Source organism: Geotrypetes seraphini, chromosome 3, assembly GCF_902459505.1.
Source record: "Geotrypetes seraphini chromosome 3, aGeoSer1.1, whole genome shotgun sequence".
NCBI lineage: Eukaryota > Metazoa > Chordata > Amphibia > Gymnophiona > Dermophiidae > Geotrypetes > Geotrypetes seraphini.
The window spans coordinates 359,071,733-359,099,391 of record NC_047086.1 but is presented as its reverse complement, the minus strand read 5'-3'; the positions used below and the strand labels follow the sequence as shown (position 1 = coordinate 359,099,391).

The following is a 27,659-nucleotide window of genomic DNA, read 5'->3' as shown; positions in this document are numbered from 1 at the left end:
TGAGGTCAGTTAAATACCACTAAGCCAGTTAAATACTAATATTCAGCATGAGGTGGACGCTGAATATTAATGCTTATGTTGTGAAATTTAAATTATTAGCTGGCTAAATTTAGCAGCCAAATCAGGCCACTTAAATAGCTGGTCTATCTTTTGGCCGCTATAAACTTAGGGGGTCTTTTACTAAGGCGTGCTAGCCGATTTAGCGCGCGCTAAATATTAGCATGTGCTAAATGCTTAACACGCAACAAAAGGAAATCCAACCAAATCTGCAGTAAAATCACCAAACCAGGAAAACAAAAAAAACTGCAGACAATGTACAAGAAAAAAACAAAAGGAATGACCCCAAAATATCCACAAAGAGAAAATCCAGAGAAAACCAAAAAAACTCTGGAGTGACGATGTTCCCAAATGGACTTTATTTGAAAGTATCAAAGTTCCAAAGGTACACCGAAATCATCCACATAAAATAATTCCATCCACATCAAAGTAAATCATCCTCATAAGAGCCTTAAAGGACCTAGTCCGCTAGGGATACAGGACCCAACACAGTCTGCGTTTCGACAAAAAGTCTTCTTCAGGGGTCCCTGGGGGTCCTATAAAAGCGAGTACGTGGGAAACAATTGTGTGGTGAACCGGAAGTGAGACACTGCTTGCATTGGAAAGGCCACTTAAATAGCTGGTCTATCTTTTGGCCGCTATAAACTTAGGGGGTCTTTTACTAAGGCGTGCTAGCCGATTTAGCGCGCGCTAAATATTAGCATGTGCTAAATGCTAACACGCAACAAAAGGAAATCCAACCAAATCTGCAGTAAAATCACCAAACCAGGAAAACCAAAAAAACTGCAGACAATGTACAAGATGCAGGCAAAATTTATTGTACCAAAATTAAGATGCAGTAATATGAACACCTTTTTACCACCCAAGGGACCCGACACGGTCCGTGTTTCGGACAACACACCTTCCTCAGGGGTCCATGGTTACCTTTATTCTTTGCGGTATACTTTATACCTTATTTACCATGGACCCTTGACGAAGGTGTGCTTTCCGAAACACGGACCATGTCGGGTCCCTTGGTTGGTAAAAAGGTTTTCAGATTACTGCATCTTAATTTTGGTACAATAAATTTTGCCTGCAACTTGTACATTGTCTGCAATTTTTTTGGTTTTCCTAAATGCTAACACGTCCATAGAATATAATGGGCGCGTTAGCACGCGCTACATCGGCTAGTGCGTCTTAGTAAAAAAAAAAACCTTAGTGACTTGGCCAGCAAAGTTTACAGTCTTCAAAAATAGAATGGATACTCAACACCAATCACCGGAAACGGGCTTGAATTGAATATCTGAGCTCAGCGTCGACTGCATGAGTTAGCCTGGTTAATGCTTGCTGTCTCTGAATACACTATGTCAGTGGTTCCCAACCCTGTCCTGGAGGAACACCAGGCCAATCGGGTTTTCAGGCTAGCCCTAATGAATATGCATGAGAGAGATTTGCATATGATGGAAGTGATAGGCATGCAAATTTGCTTCATGCATATTCATTAGGGCTAGCCTGAAAACCCAATTGGCCTGGTGTTCCTCCAGGACAGGGTTGGGAACCATTGCACTATGTAACAAAAATTTTATTTTTTTGTTCCTGGGTATTAAGGGGGAAATTCTATAAGTGCTGCTTAAATTTAAACACCGTTAGATGCCTAAATCATGGCTACCAACATCTAACTTAATTGTTTTAATCGGCTTCAAGTGGTGCAATCATTGAATGTGTCATTAAAAGACTAATAAAAACAATTTTAAAAAAGGTGCTGTCTGGGACCAGGGCCTAGCAGTGCCTAGTAAATGCAAAAGTAGGCATGTTTAGGGGCAACGCTGGATTTAGATGTCACAATTCTCTGATGCACTTAGGTGCCAACAATGTAGGTCTTTAAAACCTTGGCCTACATCTATGCAAAAATCTTGTACACGTTAATCATAGAAATTTATTGTTTTCATTTCCACAATTTCATTTGGTTCTTCTTCAGGATGGTGCAGAAAGGAAAAGAGAGCCATGAAGTTTGCCATCACAAGAATTTGGCGGGAACCGACTGACCACTCAAGCCTGCATGGTGGATCCTTCCCAACATCGAACTGGCAAGCTTGCATTTGCAATCACATACAATCTAGACTTTCCTTCAAGTGTCATAGGGTGGGGGTTGTTCAAAAAGCGATAATCTTCAAAAAATTTATCATAATTTGACGTGAGGAGAACGTGAGGCTATTAAGTCATTAAAGCAAGATTCCTCTATTGTTATTAAGAAGGCTGATAAAGGTGGAACCTGGTAGTTATGTACTATGGTCAGTACCATGAAGAAATTAATAGACAGTTAAGTGATAAATTTAGATATGTGAAGTTAAGTTTAGATCCAACAAAACATATTCAGCAGAAGATTCTGAGGCTGACCAAAGTGGGGTTAGACCTTGGTTTTTGACCTTTAAAGATTATTGCTTTTTGAACAACCCCCACCCTATAACACCTGTATTATATACTCACCCAAAAATGCATAATGATCTGGTACATCCCCCAGGAAGGCCCATCATATCCTCTTGCAATTCCTTTTTGGAACCTTTATCTCGATTTGTGGACCAATTTTTAAAGTTTGAGGTGATGAAATCTGAAACATACCTCAGGGATTCAGGGCATCTGATTATATTATTAACAGAGATTCTAGAGGATGCATTCCCTTTTGTAATGGCAACCTTTGATGTGGCATCCCTGCATACCTCAATTCCACAGGATTGTGCACTGAACATCATTAGGCAAGTGTTGGATGGAAGACCTGCTCCACACATGATTCCTACAGAATTCTTGATGGATCTAGCTAGGCTAACCATAAAAGAAAACATTTTCCTATACCATGGTGGTTATTATAAGCAGATTTCAGGCATTTCAAATCGGGGCTACTTTTGCCCCATCTGTGGCGAACCTGTATATGATACAGTTTGAACAGATATGGTTAGGTTCATCTTCTTTTCTTTCTTGTATCTTTAAGAGGTACATATATATAGATGATGTTTTTCTTTTATGGAAAGGCTCACAGGAACAATTGTCATCATTTGTCATATGGTTGAATTCTTGTGATGAACATCTGAGATTTACTATGTCTGTTTCTGACATCCAGATTAATTTTTTGGATTGGAATATAACACAAGAAATCAACCAGTTTGTTACAGATCTTTATACAAAACCAACTGATGTCAATGCGTTGTTAAGGTAAAGCAGCTGCCACCATATTCACAGTTTATCAGGTCACGTCATAACCACACTACTACATGAGCCTATAAAAAGCAAGACAAGAAGCTGCAAGATAGATTTTTGAACAGAGGCTACCCGTTAGGAGTAGTCAAAAAAGCTTATAAAAGAGCCCTTTATTGCAACTGCAATCTGCTGTTTGGGCAGAAGAAGAGCATCGATAATGGACTTGACGACGTGTGTTTTGAGGTTCAATACTAAAGGGAATCAAATTACAAATATCATTAAAAAGCATTGGGCAATAGTCAAGACACATCCGGAGTTTGCTGGAACTAACTTAAGAATAGCATGTTCAAGAGAGAAAAATCTAAAAGACATTTTAAGTCCTGCTGAGCCATTAAAAGATAAAAAAGTTCTAACTTCTAAGCTACCTTTTGGTTTTTTCAAATGCCTGTCTTGAAGCATTTGTGCAGGTGAAGTATAGCTTAAGGAGTTCACAAATTCTGTTGATGGGAAGACATATTATATCAAACATCATTTAAATTGCAGATCAATTTTATTATATACATTATAACTTGCCTTTGCAATACGTTTTATGCAGGAATGTCATCTAGACCCTTTAAAACAAGAATATTGGAACATAAATCAAATATTAGGAGGAATAGGCCTACAGAACCTCTAGTGGAACATTGTGTGTAACATCAACACCTTTTCAATGATCTGAAGTGCTTTGCCATTGATCATGAACCAGTCCCCCCTAATGGGGACAATAGGAGGAAGAAGTTGCTAGAAAGTGAAGCATGCTGGATCCATAGATTGAAATCTATTAAACCATTAAGTCTTAACAGTTCTTTGGAGCTATGTGCATTTATCCGATGTTTTGTCTACCATATATAGTGACACTGTTTGCTTTTCCATTGACAAGCCTTTTATTCCATTTTTCATTTATTTGTTTATCCGTGAGTGTTCACTTTTTGCAACATATCAACATTTGTTCTCTTTCCGTCCTTTTTTTAAGATAACACTGTATGTTTAGTGAGCGTTTTTATCCCAGTATCCAACACAGTGTTTGTTTTTATTATTACTATTTCTTTATTAAGTTTCAAATTTTAACATGATCAAAAACAATCATATACAGAATAAAACAGTATCAGCAGAATAATAATATGAAGGAAATTTGCCAAATAAGTAATACAAAGAAGCATTGTTTTGCCTATACTGTTAAGTAGTCCTCAATATAGGGGAGAAAGCATATGAAATAATACAGAGCAATTTGTTTCTAATAATTAAAACAAAAGACGCACCCAGTTTTAAGACTTGAGGTCGCAGTAATAGGAACTGCTTCCTATTTTTCTGTGTTGTTCTAGACACGTCTGGATATATTCTGATTTTTGGCTCATGAACAATTTATCTTTTACTTTAAAAAAACATCTTTAATAACCATTCTCTATCAGAATCTAATGCAAATTGAACAAACAAGGTAGCTGTTAGTACTGGTTCTATTGCAAGTTACAAAAAATTGATATTAATGGTGACAATCTATCCTTAAAGACCCTGGAGATGATAAAAGAAAAATTGTGTATAGAAGAATCAAGTTGTTGTTGTTCTCTTCCAGTTTTAGTCCAGGACCACGCTCGACAAACAAATCCATCGGGCCAGATAATTGTACAGGTTCAGAAGGGTAAACCCGGATATTAGATTTCCTTTTCACCATCTAGGACAAAGAATAAAAGGCACGAAGGTGTTCTGCCGAAGTCTTTCAGGACGCCATCTTGGTTAGGCTCCGCCCCCCAACAGTGTTTTATAACAATTTCCCTGCATGTTTGCCTGGTATAAACACAAATAGTAAATTTGTTTCATTCTAATCAGCCACTTTACATCAGCGTAGAGCAACATTCACAGCTGTTTTCAGCTTCTAGGAAATGTATAAAAAATGTGCATGGGTGGCTTTTTTTTTAATGTAGCTATTAGCTGGTGACATCAGCGCTTTGGGAAGCAGCGCTTAGGATCCAAGCAATTAGTAAGTGTTTAAAGCATTCTTTGCAATGTCGGTTTCATCCATAATTTTTCAGCAGTTATTTAATTTTTTTTATCAACAGGTTGTGAATGCTCCCACAACTGCTTTGTTTCTCTTAGGTTTTACAGCACCATTTTTGAATAATTTAAACAAAATTTTGGCAGCATTTTCTAACAGTTGGCTGTCCATTAGTATTACAGCGCTTTTCAATGCGCGCTGTTGGTACAAAGTATAATTTCCATTAGGGGCTCCTTTTACTAAGGTGCGCTAGCGTTTTTAGCGCGCGCTAACCACATGCTAAACGAAAAATACTAACGCAAGCTCTATGGAGGCATTAGCGTTTAGCGTGTGCGGTATTGTAGCGCGCGCTAAAACCGCTAGCTCACCTTAGTAAAAGGAGCCCTAAGAGTATGGCTGTTTAAACACACAAACAATTGATAATTTTTTCATGCAGCAATTATTTGATTGTCCTTTTGTATCACAGTATATTCCACAAGCGCCAGCGTGTAGCTTAACTGATGCCAAACATAATTACTTTAGTAAATGTGTAGGGGGTTGATTTCATAGATTCACATTTATTTTTGTATAGACCAGTGGTCTCAAATTCAAACCCTTTGCAGAGCCACATTTTGGATTTGCAGGTACTTGGAGGGCCGCAGAAAAAAATAGTTAATGTCTTATTAAAGAAATGACAGCTTTGCATGAGGTAAATACCTACAAATCCAAAATGTGGATTATCTGAAATGATCAGAAGCAATTAAGGAAAGATTTATAAACTATAGTTTATAAATCTTTCCTTAATTGCTTCTGATAATTTCAGCTGTACACATCTGAAAGCAGTGCAACATTTAGAAAGTGAAAAACTATCAAAGTATTTAACCCTACTCCTCTACCCTCCAACCCAGCCCGCTGATTAACCGTTCCCCTTAACGGTATCCATGACATCCTGTTTGTCTGCCTTGCCTGTTTAGATTGTAAGCTCTTCTGAGCAGGGACTGTTTTCTTATTCTTTGTGACTCTGTGCAGCGCTGCATGCGCCTGGTAGTGCTATAGAAATAATTAATAGTAGTAAGTAGTATCAACTGCAAAAGACACGATTTTGGACCAACTATTTTGAGGCTCTCTGTATTATAAAGAATGATTCTTTATGGAAAACCTGTGCCTTAAGTGTCCGGTGGTCGCATCCGCAACCGTCTTTAGCTCTCACCTCCTCCAGCCTCAGCCACACGCACAAGCTGCACTGCCTCCAGTGGTTACCTTACGTTCTGGAACGCTGCCCGCCTCACTGCTGTAACCTCACGCAAGCGCTTTCCTGCATCTGTACGCGACTGTGAGGTGGAGTGGAGAGAACAATCGCGTGCAGATGCAGGAAAGTGCTTGCGTAAGGTTACAGCAGTGAGGCGGACAACCGTATTTTTTTGCTCTTTAAGACGCACCCTAGATTTAGAGGAAAAACCAAGAAAAAAAATATTCTGACCCAAATTGTGCCTCTGAACCCAGCCCCCTAGAAAAATAGACTAAGATAAGTGGTTTTTATATTCATAAATTTTTGATATTAAAATAACTAGATTATAGATGAGTTGCTGTTTTTGCACAATATTTAACATTTGCTGAATGTTACACATGCATTGGAGGTGACGGAGGAGGACAGATGATTAAAAACCACAATTTGTATTGGCTGGACGGCCATTGGCCGGTATGAGATACAACAACATGGTCTGAGGTCCTGCCTCCTTTCTACAGATGACTTATTTATTTATCTAAATGAGTTATAGTTAATTTGAGTTGAATTCCATTTTTTGTTTTTAATTTTGCTATTTTGGACAGTGGAATTTTGAATTATTGTTTTTGTGTTTTGTTATTGTCATAGTTAGAGGAGCCAGCTTGGTGCTAAGAAACTCTTTCTTCAGATGAGTGGCGGAACTAATGGCTAAACACACTTCTCTGAAGATCCCCTTTGGAAGTATCCTGAAAAATAAAAGAGGAACAACCAGCAACACCCATATGCATCCTAGTTCTCCCATCATAATTTCCAGAATCCTGTCTGCTGGAGCTAACCCTACCCTTAGATGGCGAGCAGAAGACCCTAGCATTTCATTTCACATCCCTTTGGACTCAAAGTAGCTTTTACCACTGAAAAGTGTGTTCCCCAGAAAATAAGAACCCCCCCAACTTGGATGCAAGAGGGCAGGGCTATGTCTTGGATTCCAGGAGGTAGGGTAATGCTAGGAGAGGAGGGGGAACACATCCATATACAAAGGATCCCTAAATAGAAAGATTCGATAGATCAAAAACTATAACTTCATTTGTGATGTGCCAAAGTGGTGCTAAATGAAAGCCCCAGCAGCGGAGAAGTGAAGACAATGATAGACAGATTTCTACGGTTTGTGTCCCATGGCAAGATGGATCAGGAGGGGCTGGATTTAGCTTTGATGGTGACTCCAGCAGTCGGGCAGCGTAGTCAATGTCAGACAGGCTTCTATGGTCTCCATCCCATACGCGGCAAGAAGGATCAGGAACAATTATGTGTATTTTATGCCACATTCAGATCGGAGTAGGGAAAGGGGAATGGGGACTTGTATACCACCTTTTTGTAGCTCCGATATTCAAAGCGGTGGGCACTGGAGGATTAAGTGACTTGCCCAGGGTCACAAGGAGCAGCACTGGGATATGATCTCAAAAATTCTGGGTGCAGAGGCAGCAGCTCTACCAGTGAGCCACACCTTCCCCAGGTCTTGCCTATCAAGGGGATTGTGTGTGGGGGGGAGGGGAAGGGGGGGGAATAATTACTGGGTTGTTGCTTCACCATTGCTCTGAGAGTAAATGTCACTATTGGGCAGACCGGATGGACCACATAAGTCTTTATCTGCCATCATTTACTATGTTACTATGCTGTGCTTGTGCACTCTGACTGGGGTATACCCAATGGCATAGCGAGGGTGAGAGGCACCCCTCCCTCCCCCCACTGTCTCCCCCCCCCCTTCTGCTATACCTCTAGTTGTTCACTGCCACGAACAAGAACTTCAGTGTACTCCTCGCAACCCCCATCCACTTCCTATGTGCAGTACCCAGATGTGATATCTGCAGGGCAGAAAACACCGTCACAAGGAGCATGTTGAAGTTTTTGCTCACGGCAGTGAACAACTAGAGGAGTAGGGGAAGGGAAGGGGGGCATGTACCTCCACAAACATGGCACCCAGGGTGGACTGCCCCCCTCCCCCTTACTATGCCACTGGGAATGGTGTCAGGTCAAAAGCGCGCTGGGACAAAGGCGCGCCCAGACAATTGAGCGCAGTGTGGAGCTCTAAATTACTGTTTTTAGGGCTCCGACGGGGGGGCATGGGGGGGAACCCCCCCCCCCACTTTACTTAATAGGTATCGTGCCGCGTTATGGGGGGTTTGGGGGGTTGTAACCCCCCACATTTTACTGAAAACTTCACTTTTTCCCTGTTTTTAGGGAAAAAGTTAAGTTTACAGTAAAATGTGGAGGGTTACAACCCTCCAAACCCCCCATAACGCCGGCGCGATGTCTATTAAGTAAAGTGTGTGGGGGGGTTCCTCCCCCCACACCCCTGTCGGAGCCCTAAAAACAGTAATTTAGAGCGGCGCGTGCCTCCGCACTGCGCTCAATTGTCCGGGTGCACCTTTGTCTTTCACGCCGTTGTCTATGAATCACTGGGAATACCTGATCAATATCATCTCAGAAGCAATCAGGTGCTCTACATTCCTCAACCCAAAGCTTGTCCTTCCCCAGTCCCAATTCAGCAAGTTGTTTGAATGCCATTGGGAGGGGCTGGCCCACTCACCAAACACATGATGATCAGGCTCACGGTAAGAGCCACCAGTAAGCTCCACCCCTACGTCAGATACTGTGTTGGGAAATATTGGGGAGCCAAGGCTATGGTTAGCATATGGGCTCTACCAGTTGGATGTGTGTCTCACTAACCTTGATTACTTGTGCTGCTCAACATGGAAACTCTCTTACCTTTCTTAGGGGGACAACTAGTCTCAATGTCTACAGCGATCATGGCCCTAGGGAGTGTAGAGATGGTAGGAGGTAGCAAGTCAGAAGTAGCATTAGCACTCACCTTCTCAGACCCAGCCTCTTCCTCAAAAGAATCCCCTGCTATAAGGTCTGTACCAACCTTGGTTAAGATTCAGTGGCTTTGACCATAATTAAGCACACAAGAAATGCAATGGGCCACCTTCAAGGAGCAGGAAAAAGCCTAGGTCTCAGAGGTACATCATTAAATAAGTGTGGGGGAGAGGAGGGGGTTGGCTCCAAACCACCAACTAATTTGACCTCCAGCAGTTTCCTATTTTCCCTCTAAACTTCTAAGTGGATCCTCGTTTGAGACCAACTGACTAACCTTTTACCAAGGCAATATTTAAACTAATAGTTATTTTCATCAAACTCAACCCCCACTTCAAGCCTCCCTTCAGTAAGATTTTTTGCCTCTTCAATTCTAAAACTGCTCCGGGCTTGCAAGCTAGGCTCAGCCTCTGAACCTGCTCTTACAAGACCCACATAAGGTTAGCCTTCTTTCTAGAGTAACAATACTGTTCTATAATTTTATATAAAGACAGCCCAATACTATATTTTAAATTTCTAAAGGAAAAAACAAACAAATGATAGGTAGATGGAAACAAAAGCAAAAAAAAAAAAAATAATAATAATAATAATTCAAGTGCTAAGATTGGAAAAATGTTTTTGCTGTGTTTTTTTTTCCTTTTTTCTAAAAGCGTGTTAATGGAACAATAAAAATGTAACCCGAGATCCAGTTTATAATGAACTAAAAACTTAATATATTTGTTTACCTAGCTTTCTGGAGCTCGCACTTCCTCAGTCCAAACGACAACAAGTCTTTCATTGACTCTAACCTGGAAACAATCCTAACAGGGTGCTCTCCGTCTCTTTTATAAATTACAAAACCTTTATGCCTATAGAACGCAGCAATGAAAGTATATGCACAGAAAGAGGACGACTAGGAGGCGACACAACTCATTTCATTGACAAATTCAGGCGAGAAAAGGTTAACACATCCTGCCGCTTATCTGTGCAAGCAGACGGAGCGCAGCTGCTCTCCACCGGCTCGGTCTGGCTCCTTAAAGCTCTAGGATTGGCTGCCAATGACATCACCACCCACATTCTAACACCAAAGTATCCGATGCCTCCTTTGATCCCATCAGTCCGGATCACGCCCCCGGGTCCCGCCCACTGGTGTGCCCCGGCATTGACTCCGCCCTGGTCTACCCCTCAGCGCCTTCCGATTGGCTGCAGGCCTTATCACTCAGACCGCACGGACGCTTACATTACTCTCGAGCAAAAAGAGAAAGTAACTACAGTACGTTGCAGCTGGAGTGAATGGGGACGTATAAATCAACAGCTGCAGAGAAGCGCCGAATGTTGAACGAATATCTACTGTTTTGACGAAGGATGTAAGTGGAAATCAGGGATGCCGTTTCTAGCCAGAGCAATTTATTTTGTATTGTTATTGTAGCTATATAGTCATATATATTCGCAGATTGTCTAGTTTTATGGGTTTTTTTCTTCTTAATTAAAGGCAGGTGAGAAGCCTGTGGGACTTGCTTTGGCTTTCATTACTGACCATTTTTTTGCGCTTGCAGCTGGATTTGTAGATAGTGCAGCTTGTTTGTAAGAGTGCTGCAGTGGGAGAAGTGAGGGCATAGCGTGTCTTTTCTAAACCTTGATTGCTTGAATGATTTTCACTTCTTTTTTTTTTTTTTTTAATTCAAGGGAAAGATAGATCAGGAGTAGGTAGGGGGCGGAGGCTGTTGTAGCTGAAGCCCTGTTCCCACTTTTCATTTTAAAATATGACCTTCTGCTGCAGGGATGCAGAGGTATGAAAGGAAAAGCCAGAATGAAAAAAAGGGGGAGGGGGAATCCTAGGTCGGGTTTAAATGCTTATAAAGCAAAATAAGACCCCCCCCCCCTTTCTCAAGATCTCATTCATTAAAAAAACAACAACCCATGAGCTATTTGAAATTGTATTCGAATAGTATCAGGTCTTCGTTCTTGCATATTTAAGGTCATGATGATTTTATTCTACAACGTTTTGATGCATTTACACTCCAGCGTGCACTTGGTTAGACCCGATTTGATACATAGCAAAAAAAAAAAAAAGATTTAGAATTTCTAATAGACACATAATGATGTGAGTTAAAATAGAGGAAGGTTGGGGTCCTGCATCTATGACGTCTATTAAATATTGGGAATGCAATGTAAACTGATATAACAGTAAAAAAAAAAAAAATATCACGGTTTGCCCTATGGCATCCTTTAAACCTATTATACACACTTAAACTTCTAGTATTTGCACGTTTTTAGTTCATGTGCCAAGATGTTTATGGATGCTTAAAGCTGGAAGAAAGATCGATTTCAAACGAAAGTTAATTTGCTCTTTGCATTCTGGGTGTCTCAATGCGTTTTAAGCATCATGAGGGGTGCGAAGGAGTGTGTAAACCTTCCCTCTCTGGTTTAATGTTTTCCTAAGATGAGTGGGGTCTGTAGTTTACAGGCCTGCCTGCCCGTTTATGTGTGTGTATAGCACATCCTCTTAACACAGTAGTGGGCTGAAGTGAGAGAGTCTATGCAATTTAGTGATTATAAGGTTGCGGGCCTTCATTGTATCTCCTTGGTCCCTGTGAGTCTATTATTGACTATTTGTGACTGTGTGATGACACATAGAGGAGGGTTTATTTACAGACTGATTTTATTCTATCTTGCCAAGCTGAATTGCATGTCCTCCATTGGTATTTTTTTGACTGCCATGGATTCCTATATATCTGGAGCCCGGCCACTGGACCTGCTTCTTCTTGAAGTGAGAAGCTGGCATGCCTTTATAATTCTGTGGTCTTGCAGATTTTTATACACGAGTCCTGAAAGCTTTTCTGCCGCATTTGCATGCGATGTATATTTAATTCTGGTTTCAGTGGCAGCCTGGCCCATTATTGGAGTACTAATGGTATGCGCTCCTTGTATTTATAGGATGTAGAACATAGATTCCCCTCCTAAGGAAAGAAATATGACTTAGCGCTGTCCAAATGCTTGTCTAGTTGTCTATTTATTTTAAAAGATTTTGTTCTCGCGGCTGAAAAAGATATTTCAAATGTTCAACCCTATGTTTCTCTTTGTTTTTGTGCACAGATTTTATGCCCGATATAGTATGGAACTATGATCCCCTCGTGTGTCTTGTCCTTTTTCTTCTTCACCAAGTGAGATCTTGCGTTCTTCCTGAATTGCCAGTTTTCAGCTTCCTGATGCCTCCATCTCCTTTAGACGACAGGGTTGTAGTGGCACTGTCCAGGCCAGTAAGACCTCAGGATCTCAAGCTTTGCTTAGACTCTAACTACCCCGAATCTGCCTCTTGCGCAAGTAATAGCCATCAAACGCTTATCAGCACGGCGGTGGTGTCCCTAACGGCTGCTAACCTGACGTATATGCCCTCATCCAACGGCACTGCCCGCTCCATAAATTGTGGATGCAGCAGTGCCAGTTGTTGTACTGTAGCCACTTATGAGAAAGACAGCCAGGCGCTGTCGCAGATAACCACCAGCAGCATCGTTGGCGCCTCCACCGCCTGTCCTTCCAACCAAATGGTGAACAGCAACGAGAGCAGCGGCACGTTGAGTCCGTCGGGGAGCCCAGTCTCTGGCGCCACCAAGCCATTTGCCAACATCAAAGTTATTTATCCAAACGACTTGGCAAAGAAGATGACCAAAGGCAGCAAGGCTACCATCCAGAGCCAGGGGCCGGTCATTATTGACTGCAGACCGTTCTTGGAGTACAATAAGAGCCACATTCAAGGGGCAGTCCATATCAACTGCTCGGATAAGATTAGCCGGAGGAGGCTTCAGCAGGGCAAGATCACGGTGCTGGACTTGATCTCTTGCCGGGAAGGCAAGGACTCTTTCAAGAGGATTTTTTCCAAAGAAATTATAGTTTATGATGAGAATACCAATGAGCCGAGCCGGGTAATGCCTTCCCAGCCACTCCATATCGTGCTGGAGTCCCTGAAGAGAGAAGGCAGGGAACCTCTTGTTCTGAAAGGTACAATCATTTGTTGTTTGTTTGGTGTGGCATTAACTTTTTATTTTCCTCAATTTACTGTAAACTGTAGACTAGTCATGTTTTAATCTGAGTGCGAAGGTAGAGACTGTTTAGATCCCATTGAGAACATTAGGCCAAACTGGTTTTATGTCCTAAGCAGATTAAACAATTACCTGCTCACCCCTATGCCTTTCTTTCAGAAGAAAGTATACTGAAGGTGATGACTCAGACTGAGAATCAAGGTTGTTTATATCCTCATAGTTGACATTTTATCTGTGTAGAAATACGTTCCTTTCTGAGTAGTGGAAACTTTAGGATTTTTTCCATCACGATGAGGAGTCGAGAGGGCACAGACAGTGGTATAGCGAGGGTGAGAGGCACCCCTCCTCTGCTCTCGTCTCCGCCCCCCCCACTCCTTTCCCAATCCCGCCTATCGCCTTTCCCTTCCCCCATACTTCCAGTTGAGGTTATTGCTCGTGGCAGTCAACAACGTGACTCTGTTGGCTCTCCCTCTGACGTCACTTCCTATGCACGGCATAGGGTCGCGAAGAGGTGTGGGGGAAGGGAAGGGTGCGTGCGTGTGGAGGGGAGGAATGGGAAGAGGCGGGGGGGGGGGCGGAGAGAAGGAGGGGTGCCGTACCCCCCCCCCCCGACATGGCGCCCAGGACAGACCGCCCCCTGCCACGTCACTGGACACAGACAACATTGAAATTGGAGCAATTCAAAGACTGCTGATTCTCATTCTGAATGCAAGTGCATGGTAACTGGTGTGTGTATGAGCCCTACTAAAGCATTTCCATTCTTTTTCTCCTTTCTCCTACTGTTTATTATTTCTATAGCACTGCCAGATGCATGTAATAGATGCAAGAGGCAGCTCCTGCTTGAGAGAGCTTACAATCTAATTATGACAGGACACAGGGTGAATCAATATATGCTTCTCATGAAGGGACGTATAAAGGAATGAAGAGGTAGAGAGGGAAGGGGCTATAGAGGGAATGAGAAACAGATAAAGGGCCTCGTCTATCAAACGGCACTAGCAGTTTTTAGTGTGGAGAGCCACGCTGAATGGCCTGCGCTGCTCCCGACGTTCATAGGAACTCTATGAGCATCAGGAGCAGCGTAGGCCATTCAGCGCGGCTCACCGCTAGTGCAGTTTGATAGAAGAGGCCTATAGCGTATTACAAGTTGGAATGGTTAGGACCTAAACGCAGCTTCCAAAAACTGGGATTTTTCTACTCAATGCTGGTGGAGAGGTGGCAGTCCCTGGTTTGTTTAGGGCAATATGTTTGGAGGGCTGTGAGACTTGGTGTTTGGTTGTGCCACAGTGTCTTTAGTGCCTGGCTCTGCCGCCCCCCCTTGGTTCTGGGGGCTCGGTTTTACAAACGAGATATGGGGGTGGCATCATCTTGTCTTCAGATTTGCAACACAGATGGTATTTCAGCACACGTGCTAAAATTCAGCGGCATGGTAAGAGTTAGCGGCACCGGGGTTTGTGGAATCCACCCCCTCGCCCTCTTGCCCCCCCTGCCATGCATGCACCTTTTCCCCATACCTTTTTAACTTCTCTGGCGTGAGCAGCGTGCCCGCGTTGGTGTCGGCTCGCCCTTTGGTATCACTTTCTAGGTGCGGATCCCTGAAGTGACATCAGAGAGAGCTTCGATGCCGATGCGGGCAGCAACCTCGTGCCAGGGAAATAAAAAAAAGGTGCAGGGAATGCCAGGGGTGCGCATGCGTGTTAAAGAGAGGAGAGGGAGGATGGAGGCAGAGAGGAGGAGGGATGTCGCGCCCTTAGGAAGACCGCGGCCGGGGCATACCGCCTCCCCTCCTTACTATGCCACTGCTAAAATTCCCTTTGCACAGTTTACTCATGAAAGACTAACTTCCCTATAATAAGTAAACGCTTTGGCATTCTTAACTCTACATGTATTTCATTTTTTAACCACATGGTTTCACTGTTGCTTATTCAAGGCGACATAGTTCTGCATCTCTTGTCATTCTCAGTACGTTCAGTATAAAAAGAGCTCGTTTATAATGGGACTGGTAAGCCAGACCTGTAAAATCACTTTATACTCCCAAACCTGTAGTGCTGCAGGGCAATTATGACTTGCAAGGTGGGCGCTAAAAGAACCAGACAAAGAAGGCTGAGAAATGCTATGACAGACTTTACGCTTCCTCATGTTTCCTCCCTCCCTTCAGTTCCATGTTGTTCGTCAGTCCCGATGAGCAGCTGATGCCACCTGTTGTTCTGACATCACAGTGTAACATTAGTCTATGCAAAAGACAGGAAAATGAGACTTTTTTATGTCATCAAGAAAGAAAAGACAGCAGCATCTGCTTTTTTCCCCCCCTGTGTTCATTTTATTAATAGTTTGGTTTTTTTAAACCACTTTTCCAGTATTAGCGCTTTTTTCCTTTCCAGGTACAGAGTTCCTGCCTTGAAGAGCTTCCATTCTAAGCTGGCAACTAAGACAAAAGGAGATAATGACTTACCTGAGGGAAAAACTATATTGTTTCATGCCCGGCGAAAGTAGTGATTGTTACATCAGGGAGGTGGTGGTGGTGTGGGATGAGTCTCTAATGGCAGGGCTAGTTTTAGAGTAACAAAAATATGTGAGTCAAACTCACCCTGTATAAATGAACAGGCTGGATTTTTTTTTTTTTTTTAGGTTTATTTTCTTTTGAAAGAAAGCAGGTGCCAGGGTGGGAGGGGGCCAGACGGAATTATTTTTTAAGCTGTGTTTTTAAAAATTCTTTTTATGGCTCTGGACACTGCACTTTCACCTTTTGTTGCGCCCATCCTAGGACCTCCAATGCTTCTCCTTGCTCCAGCAGCCGCTGATTAGTCACCTGAGTGATCTGGTGCCTGGTGGTTTTCGACTACTACTAATCATTTCCATAGCGCCTACTGGATTACTGTAACTCATTATTTATTTATTTAAAAATTTATGTACCGTTTAAAACTAAACGGTTTACATAGTTTACAAGTTGTAAGAGCGTTACTCAAAATGAGAGGGGTCAAAAAATCTTAGAACTACATATTGAGACCTGCTCTCTTCTTCTTCAGATACCCACAGGGTTAAGAGCTAACAAGACAGTTGTAAGAAATCGCACTAAAATATTCCCTGCAGGGTGTTAAATCAGTAGGTGGGAACTCGGATAGGAAATTTATCTCAAGTTCACCAGGGTTCAATACTGCCAATAGCACAAACATGTCCAGCAGATGTTACCCACTCATATCACTTTGAACACTCTGTGGGCCAATCTAAAATTCTATAATTAATAGTACAAAAGTATTTCTATTTGTTATTTTTCTTTGTTTAGTCCAAAACCTAGCTAGTTAGCCCAAAAACCTTGGTGTCTGTATAATGTGTTTGAAGAATTTAAAGTGATTAATTCAATATCGCTTCTAAATCTCACATTATTTGAGAAGCTCCTTTATTATTTCTAAACCTCACATTATTTGAGAAGCTCCTATAGTGCTCAACCTTATCAATTTGTCAGTACATCAGTGTTTCAATCATTAATGAGCTACTAAAAAGCCAGGAACTTATCTCATTCTGTAGACCGCTATTATTAATACGGGGTGCCAGCTGATTACCCTATAGAGCCCCGTTTCGTAACCTTCGTCAGGGACAAACTCAGGGGCATCTCCCAGTGCAGTATAAGTCCAAGAGCTGGTTCTCCACGGTGCAGTTACATAGTTAACATACATAGTGTTAAAATGACGACAAAATAAAAACAAATACATAATAAAATAATCATATAATAAAATGACAATGCATACAATCCTTAGGAAAATGCCATAATGTGGATAGAAGAACTCATATATAATTCATCAGTTTTAGCTGAAATAACTAAAAAAAAAGGCATCTACGAATAGCTGCATCTTTAGTAACTCTCTAAACCTACTCAGAAGAAATTAAGGCGTCTTCAATTAATTCAAAATGCTACAATAAAAATCATAACGAATTCCAAGAAATATGATCATGTAACACCGCTCTGAAGAAAAGCTCATTGGTTGCCAGTCCCCTATAAAATTGCCCTTCTTTCATTTAAGATTCGTCAAACTCATCTTCCTATCTTTTTAGACAGATTGTTAATACCCCATTCCACCACTAGAGCCCTTCATTCAAGTTCCCATAATCTTCTCTCAGTACCTTCAATAAAAATCATCAGCACTAGACGTAATGAGATCTTTTCAATCACCGCATCCCATCTATGAAACTCACGCCCAACTCATCTTAGAGAGGAATCCATACTTGTCAAATTCATCTATTAGCCTTGTTGTATTCATCAAGCCATGTCTTATTGTTCTTTTTGAAAATTAGTCAAGTCTTCTCTGTTTGACAAATTTATTACCTAGCTGGGTATTTTTAAGATTGTAATCATATTTTTAACTTTTTGTAAGATTCTATTTTCATGGTATGAATGTATTTCGCTGATTGTTCAGTTTCTTATGGTGTAAACCACCTAGAACTCTTGGTAATGGCGGTATAAATGAATAAATTTATTATTATTAAATGATTGATCAGTTGATCAGTTATACCTACAATTTCTTCTATTTTCAAAAGAAATTTTTCTGGTCATGTCCCCATCCCTTCTTTTTTTTCCCCTTTATTGTGAACTTTTTTATACCATTGTAGTTCTCCCCTTCTTTCCCCTTGTTCCTGTTAGTTGTTGTCCAAAGAATGTCTTGTTTGTATTTTCTAATTGTTTATTACACTAGATTTCTATTCCACCAATACCTTGCAGTTCAAGGCGGATTACAAAAGTGTTATAGAAGGTGGGTTACAAAAGAAGATAATTGGTCTCTAATGAAGATAAAGAGTAGATCAGGTAGTATCGGTGAGTCAGGAAGAAGGAGGGTATTCGTGGTGTTAAGACTTTTTCAGGGATGATGTATAACGCTTAAAAATTATATAAGCGTTTTTATCAAATCTTAAATAAACTTGAAACTGTACATCAAAACACAGAAGAGACAGTCCCTTCTCAAACGAGTTTACAATCCAGCCCTGCTTCTAAGCTAGAGCTCCTCAACTGGGGGTCACAAAATCCACCTATGGGGTCATTAGCTAGGTGGGTCTTCCCATTAGGTTTAGCATATGACTCCAGAAAAAAGAAAAAACAAACAGAAGAGCAACAGAAAGGCAAGGAAGATGTCATTTCAACCAAATAAATGAGTCTTTATTAAAATAAGGTTCGTCCCAAAAAGGATCCCAGTTTCGGCATATAATGGACGCCTACCTCAGGGGACACTTGTAGGCACGCTCAGCGCTGCTCAGAATACTGCAGATTGTGTCTACAAGTGTCCCCTGAGGAAGGTGTCCATTATACACCAAAACTGGGATCCTTGTTGGGACGAACCTTATTTTAATACAGACTCATTTATTTGGTTGAAAAGCCATCTCCCTTGCCTTTCTGTTGTCCAGAAAAAGGGAGACAGATTGAGACATCCGAGTTTTATTTCCATTTCTTTCAATGGAAGTAAAACCCAGATATCTCAAGCTGTCCTCTTTTTTTTTTTTTTTTTTCTGCGACGGTTCATTGCAGTTGGTGAATCTCGACGTCGCTAACACTTTGCTGCTACTCTACAATTTTTTGTAACTTTTTTTGTTATCCTTTTTTACCATGGACCCCTGACGAAGGTTTGTCCGAAACAGGGACCGTGTCGGGTCCCTTGATTGGTAAAAGGGTTTGCATATAATTATTTTGTCACAATAAATTTCGCCTACGTCTTGTACAGATCTGCAGTTTTGTTTTGTTTGCTCTCGGTTGGTTTTTTACTGCAGTTTAGGTTGGGACCTCCCTTTTCTCTTTGTTTTGTTGTCCAGAAAAAGGGAGACAGATTGAGACATCCGAGTTTTATTTCCATTTCTTTCAATGGAAGTAAAACCCAGATATCTCAAGCTGTCCATTTTTTTTAATTTTTATTTTCTGGAGCCATATGGTAATTCTACTTCCATAACAGCATCATTGCTCTGCACCTTCTGGGAGGGGGGGGGTGTCAGACAATTTTATTTGGCTGCAATCTTGGATTTACGGTGACAAAAGGATTGGGAAGTATCCTTAAAACCAGTCCCCCTTTGCAGAGGCCTCCGGGCCTGGAGAATGACTTCCTATTCTGTTGTTAAAATGTTTGGAGGAATACATTTTTTGACCGAATGGAACTGTGCCTTAGCAGAGCTGAGGAAGGAGAGATGGGAAATATTTTCAAAGGGCTCTGTTTTATTTTGAGGGATCTCTTCTGTGCACTGCAATCTAGCCATAATTTACTGCCAGCCCATTTGATCCTCTGTTTTTGTTTGTAAACACTGGTTGCTAGCCAGGCTGGCCAAGTTTAAATTCCCCTGATTCTTCGCCATGTTTGGTGTGGCTTCTTAAGCAAACAGCTGTGCTGGAGCATTAATGCTTGGGGAGCAATCGGTCAGAGCACTTTCAGGTTCCCAGCCTTGGGACTAAGGTCAGATGTAGGAAAGGGATCCCTGACCCCCCTCATTATGGGGCTATTTTAATAGAAATAATCTGTCATAGTAAGAACACCCTTCACTATATAATTCATTTGGGACCATCAGATATATAAAAATAATGTTGAGTAAGCTTCTCTTGTACTGTATCTAAAATTCCTCATAGACCCATTCCCCCCCTAAATTTTTCATTCCACACATAACTGATTAATAAAATAAAAGTTTGCACTTTCCTGCTTTCCGTAACGGTCACTTGTTACATAAAAGCGCAACACCCATATTTTATGGGTGACCACTATGGAAAGCAGAAAAGTGCAAATGTTGTTTTGGGTTGTTTTTTTTTTCTTTACTGATTGTGTGTGGAATGAAAAATTATTTTGGAAAAATAGACCTATGAGGAATTGTGGACACAGCATGAGAGAAGCTCACTCAGCATTATTATTAGATAGCTGATAGTCTTTTTTTTTTTTAAAGTTCAATTTGTGTATTGAAGTTTTTAAACAATACAAAGACAAAAAACATTGAAATCCATATAATCAGGGACATCTTTGTTTGACAGAAAAAATATTAAATTAGCATCAGGTCTTCTGAGTAGCCGTAATTAAAAAAAAATCCCAATAAATAAATTTGCTCCACAGGGCCATTCTGTATAAATCACCAAAAGTTAGGTGCCGAGATGATGCACACACTAAGGGCCCCTTTTTCAAAGTCACGATAGCGCGTCCTTGGGCAGCAAAGGGGCCCTCAGCGCAAACTTTATATCTACAATTGTTTATTTATTAGGATTTACTTGCTGCCTTTTTGAAAAAATTCACCCAAGGCGGTGTAGAGCAAAAATAAGATCAACATAGGCAACAGATAGTATGGCCTAGTATAATACTTAGATTGTCAAGATAAAACATCTTAATGGATAGCGTAGAGTGTAAGTAAAAGTGGGAACATAAAGGGGTACCCCATGGCCTCCTTTTACGAAACTGCGATAGCAGTTTGTAGCGCGGGAAGCCACGCTGAATGGCTGCTTCCGACGCTCATTGAGTTCCTATGAGCGTTAGGAGCAACGCAGGCCATTCAGCGCCGCTCCCCGCGCTAGAAACTGCTATCGCAGTTTCGTAAAAGAGGTGGTTAGTCTAAGTTTGTAGTTACATGCTTAACTTTAGGCGCAAACACTTATGTTGGCTCAGTGATTACATTTAGGTGCATAACCGCTAGTATGACCTACGTGCATGCAAGTGCTGGACATGCTCCTGGCCTGCCCATGCCCCTCTCGGGTCCACATTCCCCTGCACTTACATAAGAACATAAGAATTGCCATACTGGTATAGACTGAAGGTCCATCAAGCCCAATATCCTGTTTCCAACAGTGGACAACCCAGATCCCAAGTACCTAGCTAGATCCCATGTAGTGAAACAGATTTTATGCTGCATATCCTAGGAATAAGCAGTGGATTTCCCCAAGCCATCTCAATAATGGCCTATGGACTTTTCTTTTAGGAAATTATCCAAGCCTTTTTTAAACCCCGCTAAGCTAACTGATTTCACCACTTTCTCCAGCAACAAATTCCAGAGTTTAATTACACGTTGTATGCAGAAATATTTTCTCCAGTTTGTTTTAAATCTACTACTCGGTACCTTCATCGCATGCCCCCTAGTCCAGTATTTTTGGGAAAGAGTGAACAAGTGATTCACATCTACTCTTTCTATTCCACTCAGTATTTTATAGACTTCTATCATATCACCCCTGAGCCATCTCTTCTCCAAGCTGAAGAGCCCTAGCCACTTTAGCCTCTCATGGGGAAGCCGTCCCAAACCTTTCATCATTTTCGTTGCCCTTCACTGTACCTTTTCTAATTCCGCTATATCTTTTTTGAGATACGACAACCAGAACTGCACTGTAGATTTTGTGCACATAGTTTGTATGATACCAACTTATAGTATTTAAGCATATAACTGCGAATAGTGCCGATAAGCACCAATTAAGTCTTTTAGAGTGTGTACTTCTATGCACAGTTGCACTGGTCGAGAAAACCCATTATCTGTGTGTAAACAAGCAATAGACCCAGAAAGCTTTTTATTAAAAATAATATATATGCAGGGGCGAGTATTTAGTACTCGCTGGGAGCCATTTTGGCACACACTGACAACCAGAGCTCGTAGTCAACTGTTGAATGCCTGATTTTTCTTTGTAAAGTACATTGTATGTTTGGGAAGGGGTGGGGGGGGGAAGAGTTTTTGAGACCAATTATTACTGTTGTACACTTTGTTACCTAGTGTTTTGTGTATTTCTACAAAATCAATAAAAAATATTAAAAATAATAATAATATATACTCCCTTTGGGCCAGATTCTATAGCCGCTCTGTGCAGTTGTCAATCAACCGCTAGGCGCCACTTATAGAATTACACCTAGTGGCACCTAAGCAGACTTAGGTATCACTACTTTCAATACAGTAGAGATATACGCTGGTACCCTAGGTTAAGTTTTATCTGGCCTAAATTATCAGTGCCTGTAAGAACATAAGAATAGCCTTATTGGGTCAGACCAATGGTACATCTAGCCCAGTATCCCATCTTCACAGATGCCAATCCAAGTCACAAGTACCTGGTAAAAACCCAAATAGTAGCAGCATTTCAGAGCTGAGATTGTGATGTCATAATGTCTCATTCCACCAATGCCTAAGAGTCAGTCTCATCAGTGATGTCACAATGGCTTGATTGCCCTATACATAAGAATAGCCTTACTGGGCCAGACCAATGATCCATCTAGCCCAGTAACCTGTCTTCAAGGAGGCCAATCCAAGTCACAAGTAACTGGCAAAAACACAAATAGTAGCAGCATTCCATTCTACCTAGTGATGCCTAAGTTTACCACGTCTATTTTCTGCCCCTAGCCACACCTACTTTTCAGGTAGATGTCGTTAGGCACCACTAAGTGGACTTAGGTGTCACGAGGTGTCTGCATGGAACTCTTAATTGGCTGAAAACTGGTGCTGTCAATGACTACGCCAATTAAAATTTAAAAAGGTTGCGTGTGGATTCCAAAGTTAGGCGTTGCCTAATGTAGACATCCAGTACAGAATTTTGTTTATGGGGGAAAAATACAGAATTCATCTGGCCCTGAACCATTACCTCACTTCACACCTTCTGGCTGCAGAGGTTGGTTCATTCCACTTTTTATCTTGCGCTCCCCAAAGAATAAAAAATGTTAAGTGTGAGGAAAAAAAAAAACATGCCGCTTCTCTCATATTATTTATCCTGTTTTGCTCTTACTATGAAGCAACTTGTATGGTGCTCCTTTGTGTCACATAATATGGGGGTCCTTTTACAAACACTAACGTATCCATTATAGTCTATGGATGCGTTAGCATTTAGCACGCGCTAAACCGGCTAGCGCACCTTAGTAAAAAGACTTGCATAGTAATTTGATTATATTTGCAAGGATGATTGGCTAAGGATTCTGTTTTCCCTGCATTAGTGCCTCAAAAAGAACTGACAGACATTCAGAAGATTCGGTGAACGTTGGGTCTTCTTTCTTACGTTACCCACCTTGACCATGTAAATTTGTAGACCATAAGGCCCATTTCAGATAGACTATAGAAATCGGCATTGGAGCCAGCTCTGGTGCTATGGGCGCTTGAGCACCCCCAATATTGAGCAAACTCCTTGCTTATGCCCAGGAAGGGGTTATTTCCTTTGGGTTTAGCACCTCCAATCATTTTAAAACGTTGTCTCCTATAGAAATTGGAATGGGTTTGCCCAGGTTCAAGATGTCCGTTTCTAACAGTGTTGTAGAAAAGGGTCTGCCAAAGTAGGCTCTTTGTAAAATACATATAGGGATTTTTTTTTTTTTTCCCCAAGGGGTACTCGGGTGTACTAGCTACAAGCACCTTTTTCCATTGCCTGATAAAATTGACCCATAGTCCCCAAATTATAATGAAAGATCCCAGTTCTCTACACCAATGCCGCTTTTCTATAGATTCTGTGGCCGATTGTAGGGGGTCTGGCTATCGGTGATCACTCCACCCCTGTCACTTGAGTACTAGCACCTTTTTTTTTTTTGCTAGAAAAAAATGCACTGCACAAAGGAATTCACATGCAAGTTGTAAAATAGATCTTCCCGCCGCATGTAGCGGGAAACATCGACAGAGAGAACACTGCAATTACATGTTTTAAGGGCCAACAGTCACATGTGAAAAATGAGCATTTCAGAATGTCATGTGCACGTCTGCCATTTTAGAATGCTACAGATTTAAAGGCTCTTAATTAAGTACAGGGGCAACAATCTTTCTGTACTTTCAATTTTGGGGAGGGAGGAGAATATAAACCTCCCTTAATCTCTTCTGTAAAAGGCCACCCATAAGGAGCACTTTTAGAAAACCTCTAAATGCCCTGAAGCAGCTGTAAATCGCAGTGTTAATAAATTAAGGCATCCACCCACATTCCTTTTATATAATAGGATTAGGACTTGCATATGGCTTTTTTGTGGTTACACATTCAAAGTAGTTTACATATATACAGGTACTTATTTTGTACTTGGGGGCAATAGAGGATTAAATGACTTGCCCAGGGTCACAAAGAGCAGCACTGTGATTTGATCCCATAACTTCAGGGTTTTGAGGCAGCAGCTCTACTACTAGGCCACTCCTCATCCCACCTCACACATTTAGATTTTGGTCTCTTCCAAGCTGTGCTGCCTTGCCAGAGTTCCAAGATTTATCCTCTCTTCTATTAAACTGCGCTAGCAATTTGTAGCACAGAAAGCCGCGCTGAATGGCCTGTGCTGCTTCCGACGCTCATAGGAACTCTATGAGCGTCGGGAGCAGCGCGGGCCATTCAGCGCGGCTCATCGTGCTAAAAACTTCTAGCGCAGTTTAATAGACGAGGGTCCTAGGATCACCTAGACCAGGGGTGGGAAACTCCGGTCCTCGAGGGCCGGAATCCAGGTGGGTTTTCAGGATCTCCCCAATGAATATGCATTGAAAGCAGTGCATGCAAATAGATCTCATGCATATTCATTGGGGAAATCCTGAAAACCCACCTGGATTCCGGCCCTCGAGGACTGGAGTTGCCCACCCCTGACCTAGACAGTCCTCTATAAAGAGGATATGTCTTGGTTTTCCCAGACATCTGGTAACCCTACACCTTACCATCATTTGATAATGCATATCTAAATGTATTAATGCCAGCTCTCGTGTATCTCCACATTATTTACTCATTTATATTGAAACTAGAGCTTCTACAATAACAATCAATGTTGTGCATTTTTATAAACTACTGGTAGCAAAATCCTGCTATTTTATTTTTGTAGTTCATGTACGTCTTTGTAAAGAAAATTGAAGCAGTCAGATGAGAGAGAATTATAATTATTATATTCTTTGCTATCTGTCTTCATTAGCAGGCCTCTGAGGTACATCCTAGATACCAGCCTTTCTTTGTGCTGTGAGCTTGGACTCTATTAACTGCAAAGGAGTTTTTAAAAATGAAATGTCAGTGTTTGTGTCTTTCCCACTTGTGCCTGTGGATCTACTCATCTTCCATTTTGGGATGTCTTCCCCTTCGGGTTGTGATGGTTCCAGGTCATGGAGGTCGAGGTCAGATTGAGCCTGCCTCTCATCCTCCCTGTCTTGTCCGCTTGCAACCTTGGAGTCATCTTTCACTCGTCTTTTTCCCTCTCTTTGCATATCCAACAGTCTGCCAGAACTTGTTGTTCTTTCTCTACAAGATTGCTAAAATTCGACCTTTCCACGATGCCAAGACCCTCATCCACACTCTCGTCACCTCTTGCGGGTCTTGCGCTAAGCCATCTCTCTCCCATTCAATCTGTTCAGAATTCTGCTGCATGCCTCGTATTCCGCTATGCTCACATTACCCCTCTCCTCAAGTCACTTTTCCACATACAATTCAAACTCCACTTACTGATCTACAAGTGTTTTTATTCTGCAGCTCCTCAGTATCTCTCCTCTCTTGTCTCTTCTATACTCAGCCCCGACAACTCCATTCGTTGGATGAATCTCTTTTGTCGGTACCCTTCTCTTCCACTCCCAATTCCTGACTTTGTCCTTTCTACCTTGCTGCGCTATATGCCTGAAACAACTTGCCTGACTTAGTGCAGCAAGCCCCTTTTCTAGTAGTCTTCAAGTCTAGGCTGAAAGCCCACTTTTTTTGAAGCACCCATACCTATTGTCATTCTCTCTTACCACCCTACTCCCTCCACCTCTTAAGTCCCTTGACAATGTTGAACACATGAATATGGTGGTAAAAAAAAAAGTGGGTTTTTGCACTATGGAAATTAAAGACCATCAAAAAATACTTTGACCCTTTATCATTTAGATTACTGGTGCAATCTTTGGTGCTATCTCTATTAAACTACTGTAACATCGTCCATCTGGGCATACCTAAAAAACCAGTGAGGAAACTAAGAATTGTTCAGAACACAGCTGTCCGCTTGATATTCGGATTAAAAAAAAGCGACCATGTTAGCCCCTACTACAGACTGCTGCAATGGCTACCAGTGGAGGCATGAATAATATTCAAGTTTTCTTGCATATGTTTCAAGCTGGTTTGGGGACTAGCTCCTACCTACCTGCAATCTCATTTCGTACTATACAGTCCCGCAAGAATAACCAGGAACTGCAATCTACTTGCCTACCCAAGCATTACTGGTTGTAAATACAAATCCTTTCAGGATAGGACTCTTATGTACCAAGCAAGCAAACAGCAATCTTGGCTAGACAACTACATTAATGGAGCTAGACTGACCTACGGCGCCTTTAGGAAAGAAATAAAAACTGCATTGTTTGATAGATTTAGTGTAACTTATGTTTAAGGAGATAAATCTAAGGGCTCCTTTAATCAAGCCGCGCTACTGGTTTAACGCGCGTAATAGCCAGGCGGTAGTTTTTTTGGCTAGCAGGGGGGTTAGCGCATGATTAAAAGTCAGGCGCGCTAACCCCGCTAGCGCGGCTTGATAAAAGGAACCCTAAATCTATTACTTCTAATATGTCCACTCTTGCGTATAATGTTGTATTTTAATAATCTGCATATTGTAATTCGCTGATTGTCCAGCTCTCTTCGGTGTGAACCGCCTAGAAGTCGTTCGATTATAGCGGTATAGAAGAATAAAGTTATTATTATTACCTAAGCATCATGTATAAATTCACCTTTGTCCTTGATGTCTGTCATAATTAAATTGTAAGTTCTTTTGAGTAGGGGCTGTCTCTTGCGTGTTGAATGTACAGCGCTGCGTGCATCTGGTAGCACTTTAGAAGTAATAAATAGTAGTAGTTCCACAGGAAGACAATATATCAAATCCATGACTCACTTAACCCCCCCCCCCCCAATTTTTCAATTGGTGGTGGCATTTAGTCTTGTCTTGTGTTTTTCCTTGGCATAGGCCTAGATTCACTAACCTGCCCGATCGTGCCCAATCCGTGGCCGATCCGCGGCAGGCCGACTGATCCACAACAGGTCAAGATGCAAATGGGGGCGATCAGAGGAACACCCCCCCACCGACGACACGGATCGCTCTCCAGCTATCCCGATGCATCCGCACACCATCTACTTTGTCTGTAGATGGTCTGCGCATGTGCTGGCCCTCCGTGCCCGGCATAGCTGGAAACTTTTTTTTTACTAAAAAATTTTTTTGAAACCTCAACTTCTTTGTGAGCCCGTGGTTTTAACCCGTGGGTTAAAACCATGGGCTTGTAATGCGGGGAAGGGCAAGAGAGTCGGGGTCAGCTAGAGGAGCAGAGAGCAGGGCGAGTCGGGGTCGGCAAGAGGAGCAGAGAGCAGGGTGAGTCGGGAGCGGCAAGAGGAGCAGAGAACAGGGTGAGTCGGGGCGGCAAGAGGAGCAAAGAGCTGAGCGAGTTGGGCGGCAAGAGGAGCAGAGAG

General features: G+C 41.8%; 1 protein-coding gene across 1 annotated transcript in view; it reads left to right on the top strand.

The window, feature by feature from the left end:
- Positions 1-10,521: 10,521 nt before the first annotated feature.
- DUSP10 (dual specificity phosphatase 10) overlaps positions 10,522-27,659 on the top strand; it is a 69,600-nt gene continuing 52,462 nt past the window's right edge. Inside the window, exons 1-2 of the mRNA XM_033939426.1 lie at positions 10,522-10,678; positions 12,408-13,310. Of these exons, the coding sequence (XP_033795317.1) occupies positions 12,413-13,310 (898 nt within the window). The 5' untranslated portion in view covers positions 10,522-10,678; positions 12,408-12,412. The remainder of the gene's footprint in view (positions 10,679-12,407; positions 13,311-27,659) is intronic.